Here is a 22,499-nt window from a genome sequence, read left to right on the forward strand (position 1 = left end):
TAAATAGTAGAATATTTCAGGGCAGATGGATTCAAACTGGAAAAATTCGCGCGCTTAGCGCGATTTAGTGTCTCTACATACGTGTCTTGATTGTGAAAATACTGTACCAGAATCGTCCGAGGCCGTGGGGTGGCAGGAGTCTTGAATGAAGTAATTAATAAGAATGAACCCGTCCCAAGTGAATAATCTGCGAGAATATTGTTATAGCACAGGCCTTGGCAAAGTGCCGCCCGCGGGCCAAATGCGGCCCGCGAAAGGTTGCTTGAAATTGAAAATATAAAACCTACTTTTTAATGTTGCTGCGTGGAATAAAACCATAGGATGTATAAACTGAACCGGACTTCGTTTATTATCAAGCCTGTTTGTTAACATGCCGCGATTACGTCGCCTATACGTACCTCACATGCATAATCCAGATTCAAAGCAAAGTCAATGTAGGAAATTATGCCGTTACAATTAAAGTCTCAAGAAGTCACCAAACCTTCTTTGATGCCAATGTCACAATATGCATTACAAGTTCTCCGTTTCAAATTTTTACGTGATGCGTTTCCATATCCCTCATTCGTAAAACAAGTCAATCAGTGCCCGTGATTTCTATGAGTATATTACCACCCATAAAGGATGTAAAAAAAAACTAAAGTTGAAATTCAAAGACGGTTCGGAGGGCTAAAAATTTGTTTACCGCCCGTCTTTTTGGTAGTTAGTGCCTAGCACGTCGCGGTGTTAAAGGACTATAATTTAGGTCGGATCTATGACAAAAACACGAAGACATAGACTCGATTAAGGGACGGCGAATTTCGGAATAACTGCAAGCTTGGCTCAACAACAAGGCCATTTCGGCAAGCTGCACACTTCTCGGAAACCAGCTACAAAGGCAATAATATTCAGAGTATCCGCAGGACCGTAACTGCCGCACCCAAAGCCCCCAATTGGGAGGCGAGCTCGAAGGACGCCGAAAATTATTTCGTGAATGAACATTCGGCGTCAGCAATTACCGCGCCACGACGCGCCAAGATATATGAAGTTCAGGCCAACACGGGATTCCGAGAAGGCACTGCGATTGCAACTTCTGATCACATTAACCCTTTTAATGGGGGGGGGGGGGGTTCACTGGTGACCCAAGTTCAAGTTCATCTCTCAAATTCTCTAAAGATATTTCGTAGCGGACTGCTTTTGGTTTCTATGGAAAACCAGCAATCTTCTTATTTATTTGATACCTAATTTGACGGTATAGGGCATGACAATTTTCGAATACCGACGATCTGACATGAGGAGTTCGGCCGAAAATACGCATGCCTAGAATTTTCAGATATTTTCCGAGTAGTCGCGAACTGGTTTACTATGCATGCAAATGGTTGGATGACAATAGAAAGTATGCCACGCTGTTTCATGCCATTAACTGGGCGGTAGGGGTCCGATTCGGTATTGATCTTGAACTTGACCGTTATGACCACTCACTGACCACGCCCATATGTAAATTTTTCATGTATTTTTGATTTTACGATATCTGGCGAACCGCGCGGTTTACGGTCATGGTTGACGGCTTGTTTGAAACCAGGCAACGGTGGCTACGTACTGATGCATGATTTTTGACTCTCTGACTCTATCCTGGGGGTCTGTCTAGAAAAATGAGAGAGAGAAAGAGATTTTTCAGAGAAAAAGTTGGTTTATTTAGTCTTATAAAAAAAACTCTAGACATGTCATGGGGTGTCGATCGAGGGTGGAAACGGTGGAGGGCTATATTCCGCCCACTTTTAAACTGGAACAGCTCAGATTAAACTCTTGGTGAGGTCACAGTAGGAATTTGAAAAGTAATAGTCAGTTCTGCAAAATCTCCCCCCCCTCAAAAGGGTTAACTAAGTAAAGGGGGAAAAGCTCGACAGCGAGAAAACCTTAGCCGAAAAGGACTGCTCTTATGTTGACCGAAAATCACGATGTCCAATTGTCCTTAGGTAATATTTGCCAGTGAAAAAATATCAATTGGGAATCGTGTGCGTCTTTTAGTTTAGTACGCTTTGGCGATGTCACTATCTTTTCACGTAGAAGACGGGAGGTCACGAAATAACAACATGTAGTGAAGTAATTATACCGACCAAATATTCCCAAGACAACACCTCAGTCAGCTCTAGCAATAGAACTGAGAGCGATTTAGGCTCGCCCGTGAGTTGGTCGCCCAATACCAGATATAGCTCGCATCTGCTAGCATGTGTGTGTCTCTGAATTGTATGTACACGTATACATAGAGCCACACGCGTGAATTGGAGGTATAGCGCGCAAAGCGTGATTTTTTTTCAGATGACCGTTTCTTCGCGCCCCCCTTCCGAGCTTTCACGCCCCTCCCCCCCCCCACCCCCCGAAGCCATGATTATCCTACAATATGATCACAAAATGGAATGAAATCGGTATGGTAGAAAAAATACCAAAGTATCTTTTAAGAGATGGATAACAGGCATAATATTCTTTGTGGTGGCATATAAACGGTACAGATTTGATCTTTGACGTACTACATTCTGTTATGGCGTCATAATGAGTGATACTCGACTCGACTCGAAGCATATTTCGAAATCGAATTCGAAATCGAATACTCGATTTTGCCCAGCCCTAATGACCACAAAGAAGTCACATTTTCACGCCTTCAAGTCACAAAAAGATTTGTTGGTCGTAATGTCTGTGGAATGTGCCTTCACAAATATCCGTAAATTCGAAATGTCTTACCACATAAATTCTTTTCCAGTTTGAGGAGCGCATGCGCAATTTTTGTATAGTTCACTATTGATATCACATGCTCGCTCGTTGGCTCTGATGCCAGCCTGATCGAGAAATCTTCTGATATTAGGTTTCCCACAGCTATCACAAATATTTCAATACCAGACTCCTGAAATTGTATGATGAGTTGGAAACAACTGCGTGTCTCCGATTTTATCCATTTTAATAATATAACACATGTCACGTCGACTACCAGACATTTGAGCATGTGACACTTGAGCATGTGATTTTATTATAACCCAAACTATAACCTTACCTAGAGTTGCATTTAAAACAAAAATCAATCTAAAACAAACATGTTTAAAACAAGCTTGTTTAAGACACGTTTTATTGTGTGTTTTTTGAGTCATGACGTCACAAATATTCAATTGTGACGCCATAGTGGATTGACATTGGCAATTGAAAATATAGGGTAAATATAGCTCTTTTGACGAAATATCCACGTACTTTAGCTGTTGAACCGACTAATTTGAGGGTTCCGACCATCCCATATCGCATACGTCGGCTATATCGGGAGCTAATCGTACGTGGGCACATACAACGTGTTTTTGGAAAGGATTTTTTTAAAGGGTCTTTGTTTCAAACACTGTTTAAAACATGTTTTAAACAAAGTGTTTTAAACAACCATTTGTTTTAAATCCAACCCTAACCTACCCCAGTAGCTCCCAGAATTTATCATCCCGTGGGCCCCTTCGGGCGATATTCGAACCGGAATTACCCTCGCTCAATATTAAAATCCTGTCTGATGGCTAATCGATGGCTGATCGCATCTTTACCTGTGGACTGAAAAAGGGCAGACATGTCCAAACGTTCTTGAAAGCGGCCAAATCGCACATTTGGCAGGGTACTGCTCAATTTTTGCATCTTGGTGTATAGTGACCATCACTATACTCTTGTCAGCGGTGAGGTACAGTAGTAAATCGACGAATTTTGCATGTATTCTAACGCTCGGGCTGATTCTGACTATAAGGAGCAATTCAGTCGTGAGGCGGCCTCGGGCCACACAGAACCGTCTTCCGCACTGCAATCTATAAGTTAATATATAGCGCACGTGACTCCAAATAGCCGAATTCCTCCACAGATTCCCCACGACTGGGATCCCCATACAGTTTATCTGTCATCTATGATTGTTGTGTAGACTGTAGACCAAATTATATATTATCGATAATCCTTGAAATCCAAGTGTCAATCTTAAAGCCAAAGTTACCCTTATAAATTACTAATGTGGGTGGGTGGGTGTATACCCCGGTTGGTGACCACTTCGGCGTAGCCCTAACGCCGAACCAACCCAAGACCAACCGTAACTAATATTCTCCAGTGTAGCATGCTACTGTGTCACATGGTCATATATGTTCAATTGTCCACGAATCATCATGACATTACACGAAACTGTAGCCTGTTACATTTAAAATGTTGGCGCAATCCCGAAAACCAACCTCGGCCCTTCTTCGTTCTATCGCGATGTCGTCCTGCGAGTCACCATCAGTAACGATAACTGCAACCTTTGTCACGTCTGCGTCCATTCGAGCGCCTTTTTTTGCGGTGATTGCCACAGTATAAAGGAAGTTAAGCGCAGCGCCAGTACGCGTTCCTGCAAAATCGAAATTTTTGTTCCGTGGCGAACTAAGTTTTGAAGGATTACCAATATGCTACAACGTACCCACACCGGCTATTGGTTGGGTTGGGCGTATACGATCATCCTGGAGAAAGCTCGTCAGTCGGGTAATATTGAATCATGACATATGGGCAATGAACGATGAATAAATTGAACATGGCGCCAATGCATTGGTTGACATAGTATACATGGAAATCCGTGAGTTGTAAACTATTACTGCACATTCTTAGCGAGACTTGGGCATTGTGCGGCCCGCGAAGCGATTCTGAGCGGCCCGCGTAAAGTCCCTTGAAGTTTAGACTATAAAATCTAGTTACCGTTGTTACTGCGTGGAAAAAAACTACCGTATAAAGTGATCCGGAAATGCGTTTACTTTGAAGTATATAGTTTATTTATGTACAGTGATCACGTAACCTACGTACGTCGTGCGACTTCGAGTAATTCAGGTTCAAAATAAAACTAATATAGCAAATTTTGCTGTATCAATTAAATTCACTGTTTCCATCTTGAAGATCAAATGCTGTTTGTTTTGCCATATCTGTGCTTTAAACTGTTACGTCATAGGTTTCCAAATCCTAATTCGTAAAATAGTACAACCAGTGCACGTGATTGAAGGTCATTCAAACTCACAAACGATGTTATGTCAAGCAATGAGAGATGCGGCTACATTTCAACAAGATTTAGTGCACTGAATATTTGTTTAATGAATTGAGCCGTGACCCAGTCTTTTAGATATTGGCGAGAACGGAACAGGTCTCTGTGTGCAAGGAATATGATTTGAGTAATCATAATAAGAAAAATCTTGCAGTGAATACATATGCACTTCGCAAGCAAAGCAGAAATGCTATTTTACCAAGTCATACACATATGTGTACGCAGCCTAATACTAATGCATCCACTTAGCAACATTTGTTAACAACTTTTGTCTTTGCTTCACATTTGGCCCGCCGGAGAAAATCATTTCCCACCCCTGCTCTTAGCGAAAATAGTGTGTATTCACATTTGAAGAGCCGTAAAGGCTGGTACACAAAAACAGAACATAACTCAGAATAGGGATGGTGTGAACGTAAGGTTCACGTTCGTGTTCTGCATGTGAGCCTCATATGTTTGTTTGTTTTTTTTGGGTATTCATGGTGTTTTTCGACTACTATGGTCATTTACACCAGGCCGTTATTCTTCTCATTTTCCGTAACTGCCGACTTATAGCACGGCCCACCTCTAGGCTTTTTGTAAGACACCGCTGACGCGGATGAGGTGGTGAGCCTCATATATTTAGAGGTACACGTTCACAAACGAACCTTGGTAGGATTTGCACTGGGAACCTTTTTCATATATTACAATATTCACGTCATTATAACATCTTTAGTTGAAATTCTTTGCATTTCAACTTAGGGTCACTCTATGCTAGGGTTGGGACTTCGGGATCAAATTTGAAATCCCGGGATCGGGATTTCCCGGGATTTTCGCTCCTCAATCCCGGGATTCCCCGGGATTAGAAAAGTAGTAAAATACACATACAAGTTACACAAATAACATTTATTCCTTGTGATATTGAATTGGCGCAAAACATAAGAGCATCAAGAGTATCATCGTTTAGATCAGGGGACCCAAACTCCAATTTGCTCGCGAGCCAATTTCGTAGTTTTTGATGACGCAGCGGGCAGCAGCATCAAATAGGGGTATAATATGTATTTCCCAGTACGCCTTTTTTGTCGGACCTTGCAGATTAGCATTCCATACACATTATGAAAATGTAATACACTATTGTAATATTAACGGTTGTCACGAAAAGTCATATTTTTCAATATTTTTTAAAAATATTGTTGTGCTTGGCATAATTTGGCGACATAAGGAGTTATATAGACAGTTAGAAACCATGCGAGACGGCAAATGCATCGTGACATCGTAAAAGCTGTCGCATTATAATTTAGCAGCTAGTGGGCGTTTGATGTGTGATAGCGATTCAGGTTTTTGGAGTGGTTTCAGAATGAAATTTCAAGTTCTCAAATCCGAAATCTGAAATTTTCGAGTTTAATATTGTCGAATGCTTGAAAAGTCAAAACGCCGACGTGGGCCGCAAAAACAGTTTTGGCGGGCCGCGTGTTTGAGGTCACTGTTCTAGACAATCAGCCGATTTTGTGACACTGCTTTATTACCAAAATAAGAGATATGGCGCTACATAAGCCTTGGTAGATGCTGTTCACAAATCCCGGGATTTAATCGGGACCAATCCCGAGATCGGGATTGCTTCAAATCCCGGGATCCCGGGATCGGGATTTCCCGGGGTCCCAACGCTACTCTATGCATGGCAAGCAGCATAGAATTTAAACACTAAACGAGCATGATCCATGCCAATCTCCAAAAGTTTCCTTGCTTTGTTACAGAAGTTTTCTCAAAATATTCAGCTCTTCGTTTTTGTGAGTATTTATTGACACTCTGCTGGGAGCTTGACTTGCAATCACACAACATCAAGAGCGAAATACTCTACATTTAGGTAGTCAGCGAATGATGCTTATTCAACGAATAAATGAAATTGATATAAAAAATAATACATCGCTGTCTGATTTGGTATGTTTAATGTATCGTAAAACCAAATCTGTGCGATTGGGGTGTTGGCTATATACTGTATAACTTGTTAATGGAGTAATATCGGTAGCAAGAATAGAAACCCGTTTTGAACTCTATACTCAATATCAATGTAGCAATAGTCAAACACCGAAAACATGTCCGGTCAGGCCTTGACTGCTAAGGCGTAAGCTTACAGTCCCTTGCAAGTCATCGTCGAAATTCTTGGCAAAGCGACGGAAGATATTGATTTTATGGGCTTATTATATCCTTTGATTGACCCAATTGATACATTTGGAGACGTTTAAAAAGTCAGCATGTACTTCCGCATTTTAGCATAATGTGGCCTGAATCATACCTAGGTATCGTGCACATAGTACATAAAATCACTTCACTAAAACGTAGGATTGCAACTAGCAATATGGCGTCACGTGACGTCATAGGTTCACGTTCGCGTTCACAAAGAACCTTTCAAAAAGGTTCGCATCCACACGAACCTGAACCTTTCAGAGGTTCACATCATCCCTAACTCATCGCGGTTATAAATTGTACGTGCTTACGTGCATATACCTTCCTTCGTGCATGCGTAATTTTGGATTAACATTTTGTACTCGATTTATACCGCGGTATAAGTCTGAGGTAGGTTCTAGTTTCGTGTATCATGTGTGTATATTCACACCCTTATATCAGGGGTGGTACATGGGTGGAAATACACACTCTTTTCGCTAAGAGTGCAATGACGTAAATAATGACGTAAAGTAATACTACATAACGAGCATAGATCATAGAGAAATGTCCGAGGTCCATCCTTGGGAGATAACGGCGCTTTATATCCGACTGCATGATCGATGAATACATAAATCATATGCGCACCACCCCGCAATCGGGGAATCTTTTCGATTGCAGTTTTCATCTTCTCCGTGGTCGCGAACTCTCCGAGTTCAAGCTCTAGACGTATATGGTTGCTAAATTGTACCTAAAGAAATTATAGGATTATATACTGATGATAAACTATAACCAACCCAAGATAAATTTGTGCCATGTTCCTCCATTGCAGCATGCTGCAATATCAAGTATGGCGCACTCCATTCATACACGGCATGAAATAAACCAAGGACTATAGTTATGGGCAAAATTGAGTGCCTGAACGGAATCGAATATTGATTTGTAATAGATTTTCAAATGCTGATTCTGACAATTTATTCGGAATATCAGGCAGCATCGTCGGCTCACTTCTAATCAGGCACTTCCATATCACGAAATAATGCCTTCTTGGCAGGAGATTGAACATCACTATCGTGTATTCGGAAATCGTCCCGAGACCACTTTTGCGTTGAAGATCCATGGTGTTGTTGTTTATGGTATTCATGGTGTTTGTCGACTAAAATGGTCGTTCACACCATGCCGATATTCCTTAGTTTTGATTCCATAACTGCCAACTAGTAGTAGGCCTACGGCCCACTCCTGGGCTTTTTGTAAGACACCGCTTACGCGATGATATGGCGAGATAGGAGCCTAGATAAACCTCCAACACTTGCGTAGGATATTCTGGAGTCGACCTCGGTCGGACTCGAACCCGCAACCCATTGGTGTTATTGTAGCTGTGGATTATACCACTATACCAGTGGTTCTTAACCGCCGGTCCGCGACGACCTTCCTACCGGTCCGCCGGGTAAATTACAAATTGTTACCTTAATTTCAAGATGCAATTTTGAAGACTTCTTCATTGATAAATAAATTAAACATCAAAGTTTAAACTGATTCAGAACTTCGTGAGGTAACTGTTTCATATCTAAACGGCGCGGTTTGCGCAATCATTCACTTTCGATTCATTCGTTTGTGCAGGACCGTATCTGGGGCACCCCAAACCAGCCCAACTGGAGAGGAGCCGAGTTGGAAAGGGGCCCAAAATTATTTTGCAAATGAACATAAATCACACCGTAATTTAAAAAAAAACTTTTTCCAATATTTTTTAAATTCTTTATGCGGTTTGCGCAACTTAGGAACGGTTGCATCAATCGCAATCGTTTCTTGATCGCAGACCAAATAATACGGATCATCAGCGTTTCACAGCATAGATGATGATCAGAGCCCATTATCGGTGACATTTGATCGGTAAAATTGGATCCACCTCGCGAGGTGGTTCAAGGAGTTGATCGGCAGTAGAAACACCGTCCGAACGATACGCCAGACAATATGTCCGACTGTCAGTACAGTCCGAGGATACCCCATACATGGCGTCCGAGTGTCAACACAGTCCGAGCATAGCCTACCCCACACATACGGCAGACATGATGACCGAGTAGCAACGCAGTACGAACATAACCCAGACATAGGTTACCCCAGTCGTGGCGAGATAGCGGAGTGGTATAATCCGTGGCTGCAACACCAAATGGGGGCGGGTTCGAGTCCGACCGAGGTCGACTTCGGAATTCCGATACCTAAGTGTTGGAGGTTTACCTGGGCGCCTCCTAGACACCTCATCCGCGTAAGCGGTGTCTTACAAAGAGCCTGGAGTTTGGCCTACGGCCGTGCTATAAGTCGGCAGTTAAGGAAAATAATGAACAATATCGGCCTGGTATAAATGACCATAGTAGTCGACAAACACCATGAATACCACAAACAAACTAACAAACATACCCCAGTCATGATATCCGAGTGTCAACATAGTCCAAACATACCCCAGACATACCCAGACATGTTGTCCGAGTAGCAACGCAGTTGGTTACGCTGCGTCATGTGTCTTCGCTATGTAGTTACTAATTTGTGTTTTTATCGTGCAGGCTTGTTTTTATCTCTCTCTATCTAACTCTAACCGCAGGCTACCACTATTTTAAAACCTAATTTCACGACCCATTTGCTGTATTGGGACATTTCATCGGTACATCGATTATTACAATACATATAATTTCTGCCTCCATCTGCGAATCGTCATTTGTCCGGATCGGCCGTGGAATTTGAGTTCAATTCAAAAAGTGGTTTCAATAACTGCCCTTAAGTTAGGAGCAGTTAAAAATGTGCTCACAAGTACTCTAGTACAGGTGAAAACATCCACTCAATTGTGGGGGCTGGGGTTGAAGCCCCAGGAAGTTTGGCTTATCGTCGTGTGGGGGCCAAGACCAACGTTTTTGGGAGTGAGCAGACGAAGTGCTTTTTGATCTGGATTTGCGGATGGCCAGTATAGCGGCTATAAGGTGTGCGGCGCATTGTATTCGTATAGTTGTCTTAGTAGCTTGCGCCTGGTGGTAGTGGGCAATGAGCAAGATAGCACGACAAGGTGCTTGGTTCGACTCCGAAACGCTTTTTCTCTCGATATTGTCGATAAGAAGAATATTATTCGAGTTGGTGTGGTCGGTTAAACCCACGGCCTTCGGCGCGGAAAACTGTAAACGACTCTCGACGTTTACCTGGACAAGGCGATTTTATCTCGACTCAGCAGACTCACTACCATGAAATCGTACGGATGCCATAATTAAGATAATTAATTACGATCAAACCCCTCTAAATTCCCCTCTCTAGCACCATATAATTGCAATAAACCGTTGCATACTTTACATTTTGGCTTCATTTCAATTTGTGAAAGTCCACCGGTCCGCCAAACATTTTTTGAAATTCTACCGGTCCTCCAGGTGAAAAAGGTTGAAAACCACTGCACTATACGCTATCTCGCCACTTATAGTGTCAGCGATGTCGTTCAATCGAATAGCGAGGATCTTCGCTGTATGGTGCCAATTCAGAATGTTATATTTGGACTGAATTTGGGTACAAAATTTGCCATTATTCTGACTTTAATTCAGAAGCTTGAATGAGTACTTTCCTAGCCATGCCCAAGGTCGCAACGTAAGAGTGTCTGCCGTTCTCGAGATTATTCAAACGACCCAATGATCACCATCGGATACAATATTTTGGAATGTCCATGAACTAGGGCGGAGCATGGACCGGAGCCGGATTGGATATCCAGCCGAATTGTTTAAATTTCGGCCGAACCTGATCGGAGCCGGATCAGTACTTTTTCCTGATACGACCGGAGACGGATCGGAGCCGGACTGGAGAATTGAAAACCCGGATCGGAGCCGGACCAGAGAATTTGTCGATCCGCTCGGCACTACCATGAACACCATGAAAGGTAATTCAGTATGGGCGTGCACTAGTAGTGTAGCTATGGAGCCTTGGTACGCACCAATCAGAGAAGGCCACGTCGCTTTAATAGCCACGCCTACGGGACGCCCATTGCCACGTCGCCTCGATTGCCACGCCTATATGCGCCCATTGCCACGCCTTGATATTCTAATGTTTTGTGAATTTCAATACCGATTTTCCATGTGTATTTAGCAATAGCCTATGTATTGAATAACTTGCTTCCGAGAAATAAATAACATTCATTATTAGGAATTCGAACTAACTTTGCCAATATCTTAATTTTTATTTTTTAAATTACTAATCCACATGAGTCGAGATGTCGTTAAGTAAATTATTTTTAGGTATTAATCATTACGAAAAATTTACGAAGTTCCGATACACTATATTTTAATTTCTAAAAATTACCAATCCACATGAGTTTGTTTGTTTGTTTTTGGGGTATTCATGGTGTTTATCGACTACTATGGTCATTTACACCAGGCCTATATTCTTCTTGTTTTTCCGTAACTGCCGACTTATAGCACGGCCCACCTCACATGAACGTTTTATAATACGAGTTGCTTTGTTTGGAATACATTCATGTTAAAATTAATTACTGGGTACATTACTAAATTAAATGTGAGCAGATGTATGCATCCCATTCTCAGTTGACTTACTTATTGTTACACAAAGCACTAAGACAAAATCGAATCCCATTAATTTCCCGCAGATGTGAATTCGGAATGGTTCGAACCACGGGGTATGGTACCGTACCCGATTGTTGTTATAACAACCTTGATTTGACCCTGAATATACCACACACAATTAATATATGGTCCTCGAGCGCGATGAAAGCGCGAAATATTACCAATATCAAAGTCTCTAAATGACCGAGTGGACTTTGACCTCTTCCCAGGACCGAAACTGCTGCAACCCTAACCCCTAATCGGTGAGCGCGAAAGGTCACCTAAATTATTTCGGTGAATGATTATACAAATCACACCACATGTTTTGACGACTCCCCCACGGAAGAATACTCATAATTACAGAAAATAGATATGTGCATTTCGGCATCGGCCAATACCACGCCACGATGCACAAAGACATGTGAAGTTCCGGTCAATATCGGACTCCGAGATGTGTGTCAGAAAGATCGTCAGCGAGAAAACCTTAGCAGAAGAGGATTTCCTTTCTGTTGACCATGAACTTCGATGTATATAGGTCTAATTGTCTATAGGTGCTTAAATCGCACGTATCGAATTATCATGTCGTCTCAGTCTGCACTGCTCAAGACAAATAACATCCATCAGAGAAGTAATATTTGCTAGTGAAGAAATACCAATTTTGAATCGTGTGCTTACTTCAGTTTACTACGTTTATGCGTTTCAATATCTTTTGACTATAGCGGACAAAAGGTAACAAAATAACAACATGTAACGAATTAATTGTACCAACGGCCACGCCCGAATATGTTCAATTATTAATTACGTGGCCTTCATTTTCCAATACAACAGCTCACTCAGCGCTACAGGTAAATCTGATTACGTGGGCTGAGAGGATAAAAAGTTTATAGCTACATACATATGCAATTCCACCTCTTCACTCATGCATTATAGAACATTTTGGCGCCTAGAGCGACCAGGTCACACAAACTTTGCTGACCATCGAAATCACGCAACGGGGTTTTTGGGGCAAAGCCCTCAGAAGTTTGATTTATCAGTCTATGGGTGCGCAAGACAATCGTTTTTAGGGGGCTGACGAGAAATTTGATTTATCACTCCATGGGTGCGCAAGACAATCGTTTTTAGAGGGCTGACGAAGTGCTGTTACGGCCCTCCTTCTTGCCCATTGTCTATATTACAATCCTTATAATATGAGGCGGAGGGGGGCGCTGGAGGAGAAAAGGTTAAGAACCACTGATCTAACGTATAATGAATGTTATTCATTTCTAGGAAGCAAGTTATAATCAAAACATAGTGATCAAAATTATCGCAGAGCAATACCGATTTTGCGTAAATTCCGTTATGCGTCTGACTACGTTACTAGGGATTATGTAGTTAGTTATGAAATTAGGAGTGCTATCTTCCCAATAGGTTTGGAACAACATCAAAATCATCACAAAGCAACATCGACTTTTGCGTGAATTCTGTTATGCGTTTTACTACGTTAGTATGAGCACCTGCTTACAGGTGTCCAGACGTGGACTTTCTACTATATTCGCTCCTAACATTATAGCAGCACCCGACGCAGCTTACATTATTACGGTATAAGACGCCGGCGGCGTTTCACTGTCGATTTAATTTCCCTTATTCTAGTGCAGGGGTTCTCAACTTCCCATGTACAACGGGCTGCATTTTACCTGCAAAAGACGTTGCGGGCCGCAAAACATTATTACCATGCATTTGTGAGTTTCTATCAAATTTAGACTACTGGAACCTATTTATTAGTCGTATACGTGCGTCTGCCCATTTTTATGCATTTCAAAGCATTAATGGACAGCGTTCGTAAGTTTGCAATCGCTGTTTTTGTGAGAATATGTATCTTCCGGCGTCGCAAGTAAATCACTTCATGGAGCGTGCATTGCATTAATTTCAAGTCGGTATATGTACCTTATTATTATTACACACGGTATTACTGTGACGCTTATCGCTGTTTCGGCCTTGTGCGTCACGACACGGTCACTTTTTTATTACAACAGAGGCCATTATCACTTCGAGCTCTCAGTGAAATGAGAAGAAGTCTGGCGTTTCGGGGTCATTTCAGAGCAAACCAATTAATCTATGTCCTTTCCTTTCGTGGCTGGAGCCCTCCACCAATAGTTACAGAAGTCAACTTTGTCAAGTTGATGTTTTTCGCTGGCCAGCTCCCCACGTTTTCCTTGTCAGCATTTCATCTGCAAATATGTCCACTCTGATAAAATGCACCAAGAAAATTATCTGTAATGTCTCTGAAGTCGGTGGATTCGTCCAATGCTAGGGGAAAGTAGTATACGCGGCAACGTGTGTCAGAACATGCGATAAAATGTCGACTGGCTACTCTTCTGGTCACGGTTGAATCGGACAACTTTAGCTTCAAAATTTGTCAGGTGATGTAGGCTAGTCCTTGCTGCTAAGCAGTGTTCCCTCAAATTTTTGACGAGTCTGCGCACACTCACCAACTTACTGCGCAGACCCTTGGAGAACCGTGCGTAAAGACTATAAAAAAAGGTCATCATCTCGGATTTTTTGTGCGTAACTTAGATTTTCTGTGCGCGCAGATCGTGTCAGCACTGCGCATTTGCGCACGTGCCCAGCTTGGAGGAAACATTGCAGCTAAAGTCCCGGAAACAGCGAATATTCGCACAGTATGTTAAAGTATTAGTGAGATCACACCTTCTCTAGCAGATTTCTCGGGTTTAGCGATATTCCAATGCGTCTGTAACGTCGTTGGCAATTTTAATAATTCCTTGAACTATGGATTACTGGGCTTGACGCCTAGGTACTAACTTTTTTCTAAGATCAGGCGATATGTAACCTAGAATAAACTTTAGTTGGATCGTTTTAAGCTTCTACGCTTCGTTACGACAACTGTTCCTCGACAAATATAGGTTTTCCATTTATATATGAGAAAGCAAATTCATCAAATTCAAGCTGCGCGCGTGCGCGGCCGCACACTGCTGACAACGTCGCCACGCACTGAAAATCTGTGCCGCGCACAAAAAAAGCCAAAGTGAAAACCTTTCTTTCAGTCGTTACGCACTGTTGTCCAAGGGACCGCGTGGTAAGTTGGTGAGTGCGCGCAGACTAGTGAAAAATTAAAGGTCCACACCAATACTGATTCTGAACAATAACAATCTAAACTCGAGAACATATAAAGAGACCAGAACACGTCAAAGAATGGGTATTCAAACAAAACAGCGACGGTGCGATGAGAGCTAAGTAGCTAAATTAATATGCAACAATGCCGGGCCAGTAGTAATTGCGGTCGAAGTGAAAAAGGCCGCGGACCGCAAAATGGACCTCCGCGGGTTGAGAACCCCTGCTCTAGTGACACGAAAAGGACTGAGTCGTATGAAATGTGGTGACTGCAGGAATCGAGCGAAGGCGTTGTTTCACGCCGTCTGGTCGTACCGGATGCGTTTGTGACGTTAACGCTACTACTGATATATTATGCTCGTTTTTCGAAATAAGTGAACATTAATTAATTAGTGATGATGACATTTCTCAATATTTACAGAGGTCTTGTGTATCATATATAGTCATAAATACACATGGATTGATTGCGCGAAATATATGTAGAATTTTAATATGTTGCCATAAAACTGCGCATAGTTCAACGTTGATGAGTGTTATCTGAGAGCTCATATTAACCGCGAAAATATATAGTCCTAAATACACTTTACACATAATAGAATATCTAGCGAATTTGTATAATGAATGTTTTTTATTTATCGGAAGCAAGTTATTTTCAATACATAGTCCTGATTTTAATATGTACGCATAGAACCGTGCATATGATTTACGGAAGTGACGCAATGATTAATACCTAAAAATGATTTGCTCAAGGATATCTCGACTCATGTGGATTAGTAATTTTTAGAAATTAAAATATAGTGTATCGGAACTTCGTAAATTTTTCGTAATGATTAATACCAAAAAATAATTTACTTAACGACATCTCGACTCATGTGGATTAGTAATTTAAAAAATAAAATATTGGCAAAGTTAGTTCGAGTCTCTAATAATGAATGTTATTTATTTCTCGGAAGCAAGTTATTCAATACATATTGCTAAATACACATGGAAAATCGGTATTGAAATTCACAAAACATTAGAATATCTAGGCGTGGCAATGGGTGGCATATAGGCGTGGCCATTAAGGCGACGTGGCCTCCTCTGATTGGTGCGTACCAAAGTTCCTTAGCTACACTACTAGCACTGAGCAGTGCAAGCAGGATATTTATTTGCTTTTGTCACAGTGAATCAGTAAGTCAGGGCTTGACTGTGAACGGTATGGGGTCGGGAACTATATATATGGCTATGGCTATATATTACTTTTTTTAGTATAAGATTTGTCTCTTTTCCAAATTGCTATTTTTGTAATACTTTAAGGGGCACTGCACTCTAAAATGATGTGGTCTCCAATTGAAGGACAAAACGAAAAAAAAATCACCGCAGCCATTTTCTTCAGAACGCCACCGTAATGGAGCTGCAATTTATTGAAATTTCCACAGGACCTTCACGCTACAGCTGTCGCGGTCCTCTACGTAAGATGTTTAGTCGGGAGGATTTGTGTCTGAAGCTTGTCATGACTCTATAATATTTGTCAGTTAACTGATACTGAGATGCCATTACAGTTATATATTGATGCAAAGCTATTCATTCAGCTGTAATTTTACAGTGTATTACTGACTGCACAGTGCACAAGCTTTAGAGTAGGACTATATCTATTTCTGTCCTAAAGAAATAGAATACACTAGGCCCGATTTCGACATGAATATGCTGACTGAACATCGTCTGTTGAACGCCGTATCTATACCACTTGGCGTGTAAGACATATTTCCTTCAAAACATCGGCTGACGACCATCTAAAGTTCGTTCTCTGCGTGACTGCCTAATCGCGTCGAGCAAGTACGACGGTGACGGCATCGTGCCATATAACGGGTTAAGAACTGACGTGCAGCCGCGACAGCTGGAGCGTGAAGGTCCTGTGGATATTTCAATAAATTGCAGCTCCATTTCGGCGGCGTTCTGAAGAAAATGGCAGCGGCTAAATTTTTTTTTCGTTTCGTACTTCAATTTGAGACCACATCATTTTTAGAGTGCAGTGCCCCTTCAATCTATCAATATCGCAGAAAGTTGTCAGTAAATCTTCATCACGGCTGAATAATTATTCTTGTGGCAGTATAAAACTGCCTTTGAGACGGCAAGACAGTGGCATATTCCGGGTAGGGGTTCGGATTCCCCGACAAAATCCTCAAATTTAAGTTGCTGTTGCGTCGGCGACCAAAATCACTCGCGAATACGATGCATTTGTAGTATGTACCCGCCTCGAAATCTTGTATCGCACGATACGTTGATTGAGTAAAGAGAATAGCAGACGTAACGACGCCTGTATGACAATGCAGTGTTCAAATACACATTGCCTTCCTGATATACGGTGTTAAATGTACTGTCGTGGAAGTGACATTGACAATTACAAATTTTAATTACAATGGCTAATTGGCTACCCATGTTCTTGATTGGTAAGTAGCTTTTTAGCACTGCCGTTAAAATGTAGGCCGGTAGTGAAACGTAATGTTACCGTGAATACTTTGAGAATTGAGAATCAGTGCGACTATGACATTCGAGTAAGATCCTTTTAATTATTACAAATTCTAAGCTATTTACAATGAATTATGCTATCACAAATGATGTTTGGCCCGTCTGAACCTCACCTGTGCCTTACCTCTTCGTTCGCGCTTTATTTGAGAACAACAAATTTGCTAATTTCTAGGGATTGGGGGCGAAAATGTTCCAAATGTAGTCATTAATGAACATCGATTGAAAACACCAATGATCATGGAAGGTTTCTCAATTTTCGTTCACTCATCCTGGCAACAGGTGAGGCACTGCCTCGCTTGCCTCCCATGTCCCCGCGTCACTGACGCATCACACCCAACGTGGGTAATAGGTATGTACTGCTGCGGTGAACACTGGCCATGTTTGACTCTACTTACGCAAATGATCATCCGTCCTCGCTTCTAACATGAGCACCAAGACGAGTCCACGATCTCGTGTAAGTGACGGAAGTCTCAAATTTTGTATGAAGCTAACCTCAACAATTAACAAACAGACTACAAAGTCACCGGTAATTCCAGGCGACACCAAAATGCGCATTAACTGAGCGCAGCTTAGGGGGAACATTGCTGACTACTAGGGATGGTGTGAACGCGAGGTTCACGTTCGCGTTCTGTGTGTGAACCTCGGGAATTTAGAGGTTCGCGTTCACAACAGAACCTTAGTAGGTTCTGCACTGTGAACCTTTTTCATATATTAAAATTTTCACTTCATATTGACATCTTTGGATCGAATTTATTGCATTTCAACTGCGGGCCACTCTATGAATGACGCCGGCAGCATAAAAAAGCAACTCAAAACGAGCATGCACCTTGACAATTTCAAAGATTTTACTTGCTTTGTTACAAAAATTTTGCTCTAAATATCCAACTTTCTGTTAGTGAATATTTAGTGACTCTCTGATGTGAGCCAACCCGCAATCACACAACATCACGAGCGACATACATAACATGTAGAGAGCGAATGATGCTTATTCAACCAATCAATAAGAATGATATCGTTTTTTTATGTACAAATCTAGCTAGCGTACGGGGTCTATCTTCAGCTTCACATCATATGTTTACTGTATCATTAAAACCAAATCCGTGCGATTGAGGTGTTAGCTACAGCTGTATAACTTTTCGGGTAGCCTAATATCGGTAGCAAGTATAAAAACCTGTTTTACACTCTGCCCAATATCATTGTAGCAATACTCATACACCGAATACATTGTCTGGCCTGGTCAAGACCGGTAAGGCGTAAGCTTATATTCCCTGGCAACTCCACTTCGAAATTATTGGCAAAGCGAAGGATGATATTGATTTTATGGGAGTATTATATCATTTGATTGCCTCAGCAGTTGATACATTTAGCGACGTTTAAAACGCCAAAATGTACTTCAGCATTGTGGCATTATGTGGCCCGAGTCGTCGCTAGGTATCGTGTACATCAGTGGTTCTTAACCTTGCCTCCAGCGCCCCCCAGGGGGCGCTGGCGATTTTGAAAGGGGGCGGAAACGCCCGGGGGCGATATGGGGGGCGCTGGGCTCAGGGGGGCGGTATGGGGGGCGCTGGAGAAAAATGGCTTCGCCTTAGATGATGTGGTGGTAGGACATATCCTTAATGAGTATTCAGAGAGAATGAACACCGAAAACTTCGTTATATATAGCCTACAAAAGACTTATAGGTTTAATTGTCCATGGACGCCTAAATGACTGGCACCGAATATTCCTGTGTTGGCAATCTGAACCCCAGAAGACGAATTCCATCCGGCAGGGAAAAATTATATGCCAGTGAGGAAATACCAATTTGAAATCGTGTTCGTCTTTTAGTTTAGTACGATTGGGCGACAGGGATATCTAAAACTAGATATTCTTGTTGGGCGATATCCCTGTTGGGCGATTCTATATTTTTTGATATAGTAGACAGGAAGTCACGAAATAACATCATGCAACGAAGTCATACTAACGGGTTCGCCCGACCGAATATGTTCAATTATTAGTTACGGGCCCTACACTTTCCAAGACACCTAACAATGTTCGCTCTACGTTTTGATGAGTCTGCGCACACTCAATAAACTCACTGCGCAGACCCTTGGACAACAGTGCGTAACGTCTAAAAAAGGGTCAAAACTTCGGAATAGTTGTACGCAACGTAGATTTTCTGTGCACAGATACCATGTCAGCACTGCGCACGTGAGCAGCTTAGACGGAACATTGCACCTCACTCAGCTCTACCGGTAAATCTGGTAACGTGAGCAGAGAGGACAAGAAATTAATAGCAATATATATGCAATTCCCGATCTTACTGACCGATTTTATCATGAATTATCGAAAGTTTTCGCACTTCGCACTGGCTCGCTAAACAGTACAGCTGATTTCGTGGCAAAACGAACAACGTGATGGTCGGTTTATCGCCCTATGGGAGCCCAAGACCCAAGTTTTTTCGTGGGGCCTGACGAAGTGCCGTTTCGTTCCTGCCAACGGGTATAAACCCGAAGATGTATAATTTATTATTGAGGGGTCCTACCTTTTCAATCACACATCACTCAGCTCTACCGGTAAATTTGTTTACGTGAGCAAAGAGAGGATAAAATTTGTTATCAATATAAATGCAATTCCCGATCATATTTACCAATTCAATCATTAATTATTGAAATTTTTCGCGCTTCGCGCGTCTAGGCGGGAATACCTGCCTCAGTAAATGGACACCCAATGTAGATGACTAGTATCAGCAATTAGTGGATAGCCGAAAGGGGGTCTGGGGGCGAAGCCCCCTGGAAGTTTGGTTTATCACCCGATGGGGGGGGCTAAGACCAACGTTTTTGGGGGGTTGACAAAGTGCTGTTACGGCCCTGGTAACGAATTAATTGTACCTACGGGCACGCCTGAATATGTTTAATTATTAATTACGTGCCCTCCATCTTCCCATACAACAGCTCAATCTGCGCTACTGGTAAATCTGATTACGTGGGCTGAGAGGATAAAAGTTTATAGGGACTTGTATATGTAATTACCACCTATTCATTCATACATTATAGAAAATTTTGTTACCTAGGGCGACCATGCCACACAAACTTTGCTGACCATCGAAATCACGCTACGGGGTTCTTGGGGGCGAAGCCCTCGGAAGTTTGGTTTATCGCGCTATGGGTGCGCAAGGCAATCATTTTTAGGGGGGATCACGAAGTGCTGTTACGGCCCTCCCGCTTACTCATTGTCTTTATTACATTCCTTACAATATGCGGTTGGGGGGCGCTGGAGCACGATAATTTTTGAAAGGGGGCGCTGAAGGAAAAAAGGTTAAGAACCACTGGTGTACATCAATATAGGCTATCACTTCATTGAAAGATAGGGTTGGAATTAGCTATATGACGTCACGTGACGTCACTAGGTTCACGTTCGCGTTCACACAGAACCTTTCAAAAAGGTTCGCGTTCACACGAACCTGAACCTTTCAGAGGTTCACTACATCACTACTGACTACCTACATTTAGTGTCGCTGTTACAGTTTTTGTGGCATTCATTGTGCTTTTCGACCACAATGGTCATTTACACCAGACTGATATTCTTAATTATGATTCATTATCTGCCGACTTGTAGCACGGTCTATTTCTAGGCTTTTACGGGATCAGGTGGTGAATATAGGAGTCTAGATTAAGGCCCAACAAACGAATCGGACTAGAAACTATTTGTGTTACAGCTTTGGTTCATACCAAGCCGTTATCTCGCCACATTTAGTGTTTTTCGTTCTTGATGTTGTGTGATTACGGATCAAGCTCAGAGCAGAGAGTCACTAAATATTCACAAATGTTTCGAGCAAACTTTTCTAACGAAGCAAATTATATGTTTGACGTTGGCAAGGTACTTCCTAGTTTAGTTCCGAATTTCTTTTCCTGCTATGCTGGTGTCTTGAAGAGAGCGGTCCGAATTTGAAATACAAATAAATTCAATCAAAGATGTCATAATGGCATGAAAAATTGTAATTTATGTAAAAGGTTCCCAGTGCAGAATCTACCAAGGTTCGTTTGCGAACGCCAACCTCCAACTTTTTGGGGTTCACGCGCAGAACGCGAATGTTCTGCGCGTTCACACCATCCCTATACTTGGGTTCGATGCGATTTTTACGGATCCATACTGCGTTGACGTTTCCGAAATCAATTTCATTTTATTCAGAACCAAATAACTTCCATTCCAAATAAATCTTAGGTTAAGATTTTACCACACCACGAATATTCACTGCTAGCATAAATTTGCTCACCACTCCAATTTGTACGCCAATCGGTCCTATGTTCTGAAACGATTCTACCATCTTCACGAGGGACTGCTTCATGAACTTGAAATCCTCGGTGCTAATGCTGTTCGACCCGTCCAACATAAACATTAAGTCCATACGGGCGAGATGGCATGTCACTGAAACCGAAAAAAGACGAATTTTAGATTATGTTGCAACATATCAACTGTATGATGATTCCAGCAATTTTAGTTATGCCTATACGTAGGGTTGCATTTAAAACAAAATTCAATTTAAAACAAACAGGTTTAAGACAAGGCCCTTGTTCAAAGCATGTTTTTCATTGTTTTTCTTTGTTTTTTTCAAGTCATGACGTCACGAATATTCAATTGTGACGTCATAGTGGACTGACATTGACGATGGAAAATATAGGGTAAATATAGCTACTTTGACGAAATATATGTATACCATTGCTGTTGAAACGACTATTTTTAGGGTTCCAACCATCCCATATCGATATACGTCGGATATTCGGGTGGTAATTGTCCTTAGGTTCATACAACATGTTTTTTGAAAAGTATTTACACAATTATGGCAGAATTTTACAACTTAAAAAAACAATTACGTTTTTTCAGAAGGGCATTTGTTTAAAACAATGTTTTAAAACACCGTTTGTTTTAAATGCAACCCTATGCCTATGGATACCTATCTCATTTGTTGGGTATGAAGTATGACCCTCCAGCTTACGCGCTTTTTTCCAACTATTACCATTTTCTTAATAACCGTGGAAATCTTTGTATCCACAAAGAATATCGTAGGGTACCGTGAAAGGGGTCAATCATCAATTCTCGTTTTTTTAGTTATCATTTTTCGAATAACCATGAAAATCCATGCACCCATATAGAA

The 22,499-nt window shown here is 41.8% G+C and overlaps 1 protein-coding gene across 3 annotated transcripts in view; it reads right to left on the reverse strand.

Moving 5' to 3' along the window:
• Nucleotides 1-22,499, reverse strand: part of LOC145434241 (uncharacterized) — a 67,763-nt gene that overhangs the window by 37,108 nt on the left and 8,156 nt on the right. For 2 of the 3 annotated variants that reach the window (XR_013913310.1, XM_080311589.1), the window contains exons 2-5: nucleotides 21,621-21,772; nucleotides 7,820-7,922; nucleotides 4,203-4,357; nucleotides 2,716-2,875 (exon numbers count right to left, since the gene is read on the reverse strand). Coding sequence is in view for 2 of the 3 variants with exons in the window: in XM_080311589.1 (XP_080167715.1) it covers nucleotides 2,716-2,875; nucleotides 4,203-4,357; nucleotides 7,820-7,922; nucleotides 21,621-21,772 (570 nt within the window). In the remaining variant the exon portion in view is untranslated. Of the gene's footprint in view, nucleotides 1-2,715; nucleotides 2,876-4,202; nucleotides 5,480-5,644; nucleotides 7,923-21,620; nucleotides 21,773-22,499 lie in introns of those variants that run through there. The other variant, XM_080311590.1, reaches the window with a different exon arrangement.

This window comes from Botryllus schlosseri, chromosome 2, assembly GCF_051294905.1.
Source record: "Botryllus schlosseri isolate E-star chromosome 2, Bs_hap1, whole genome shotgun sequence".
Taxonomy (NCBI): domain Eukaryota; kingdom Metazoa; phylum Chordata; class Ascidiacea; order Stolidobranchia; family Styelidae; genus Botryllus; species Botryllus schlosseri.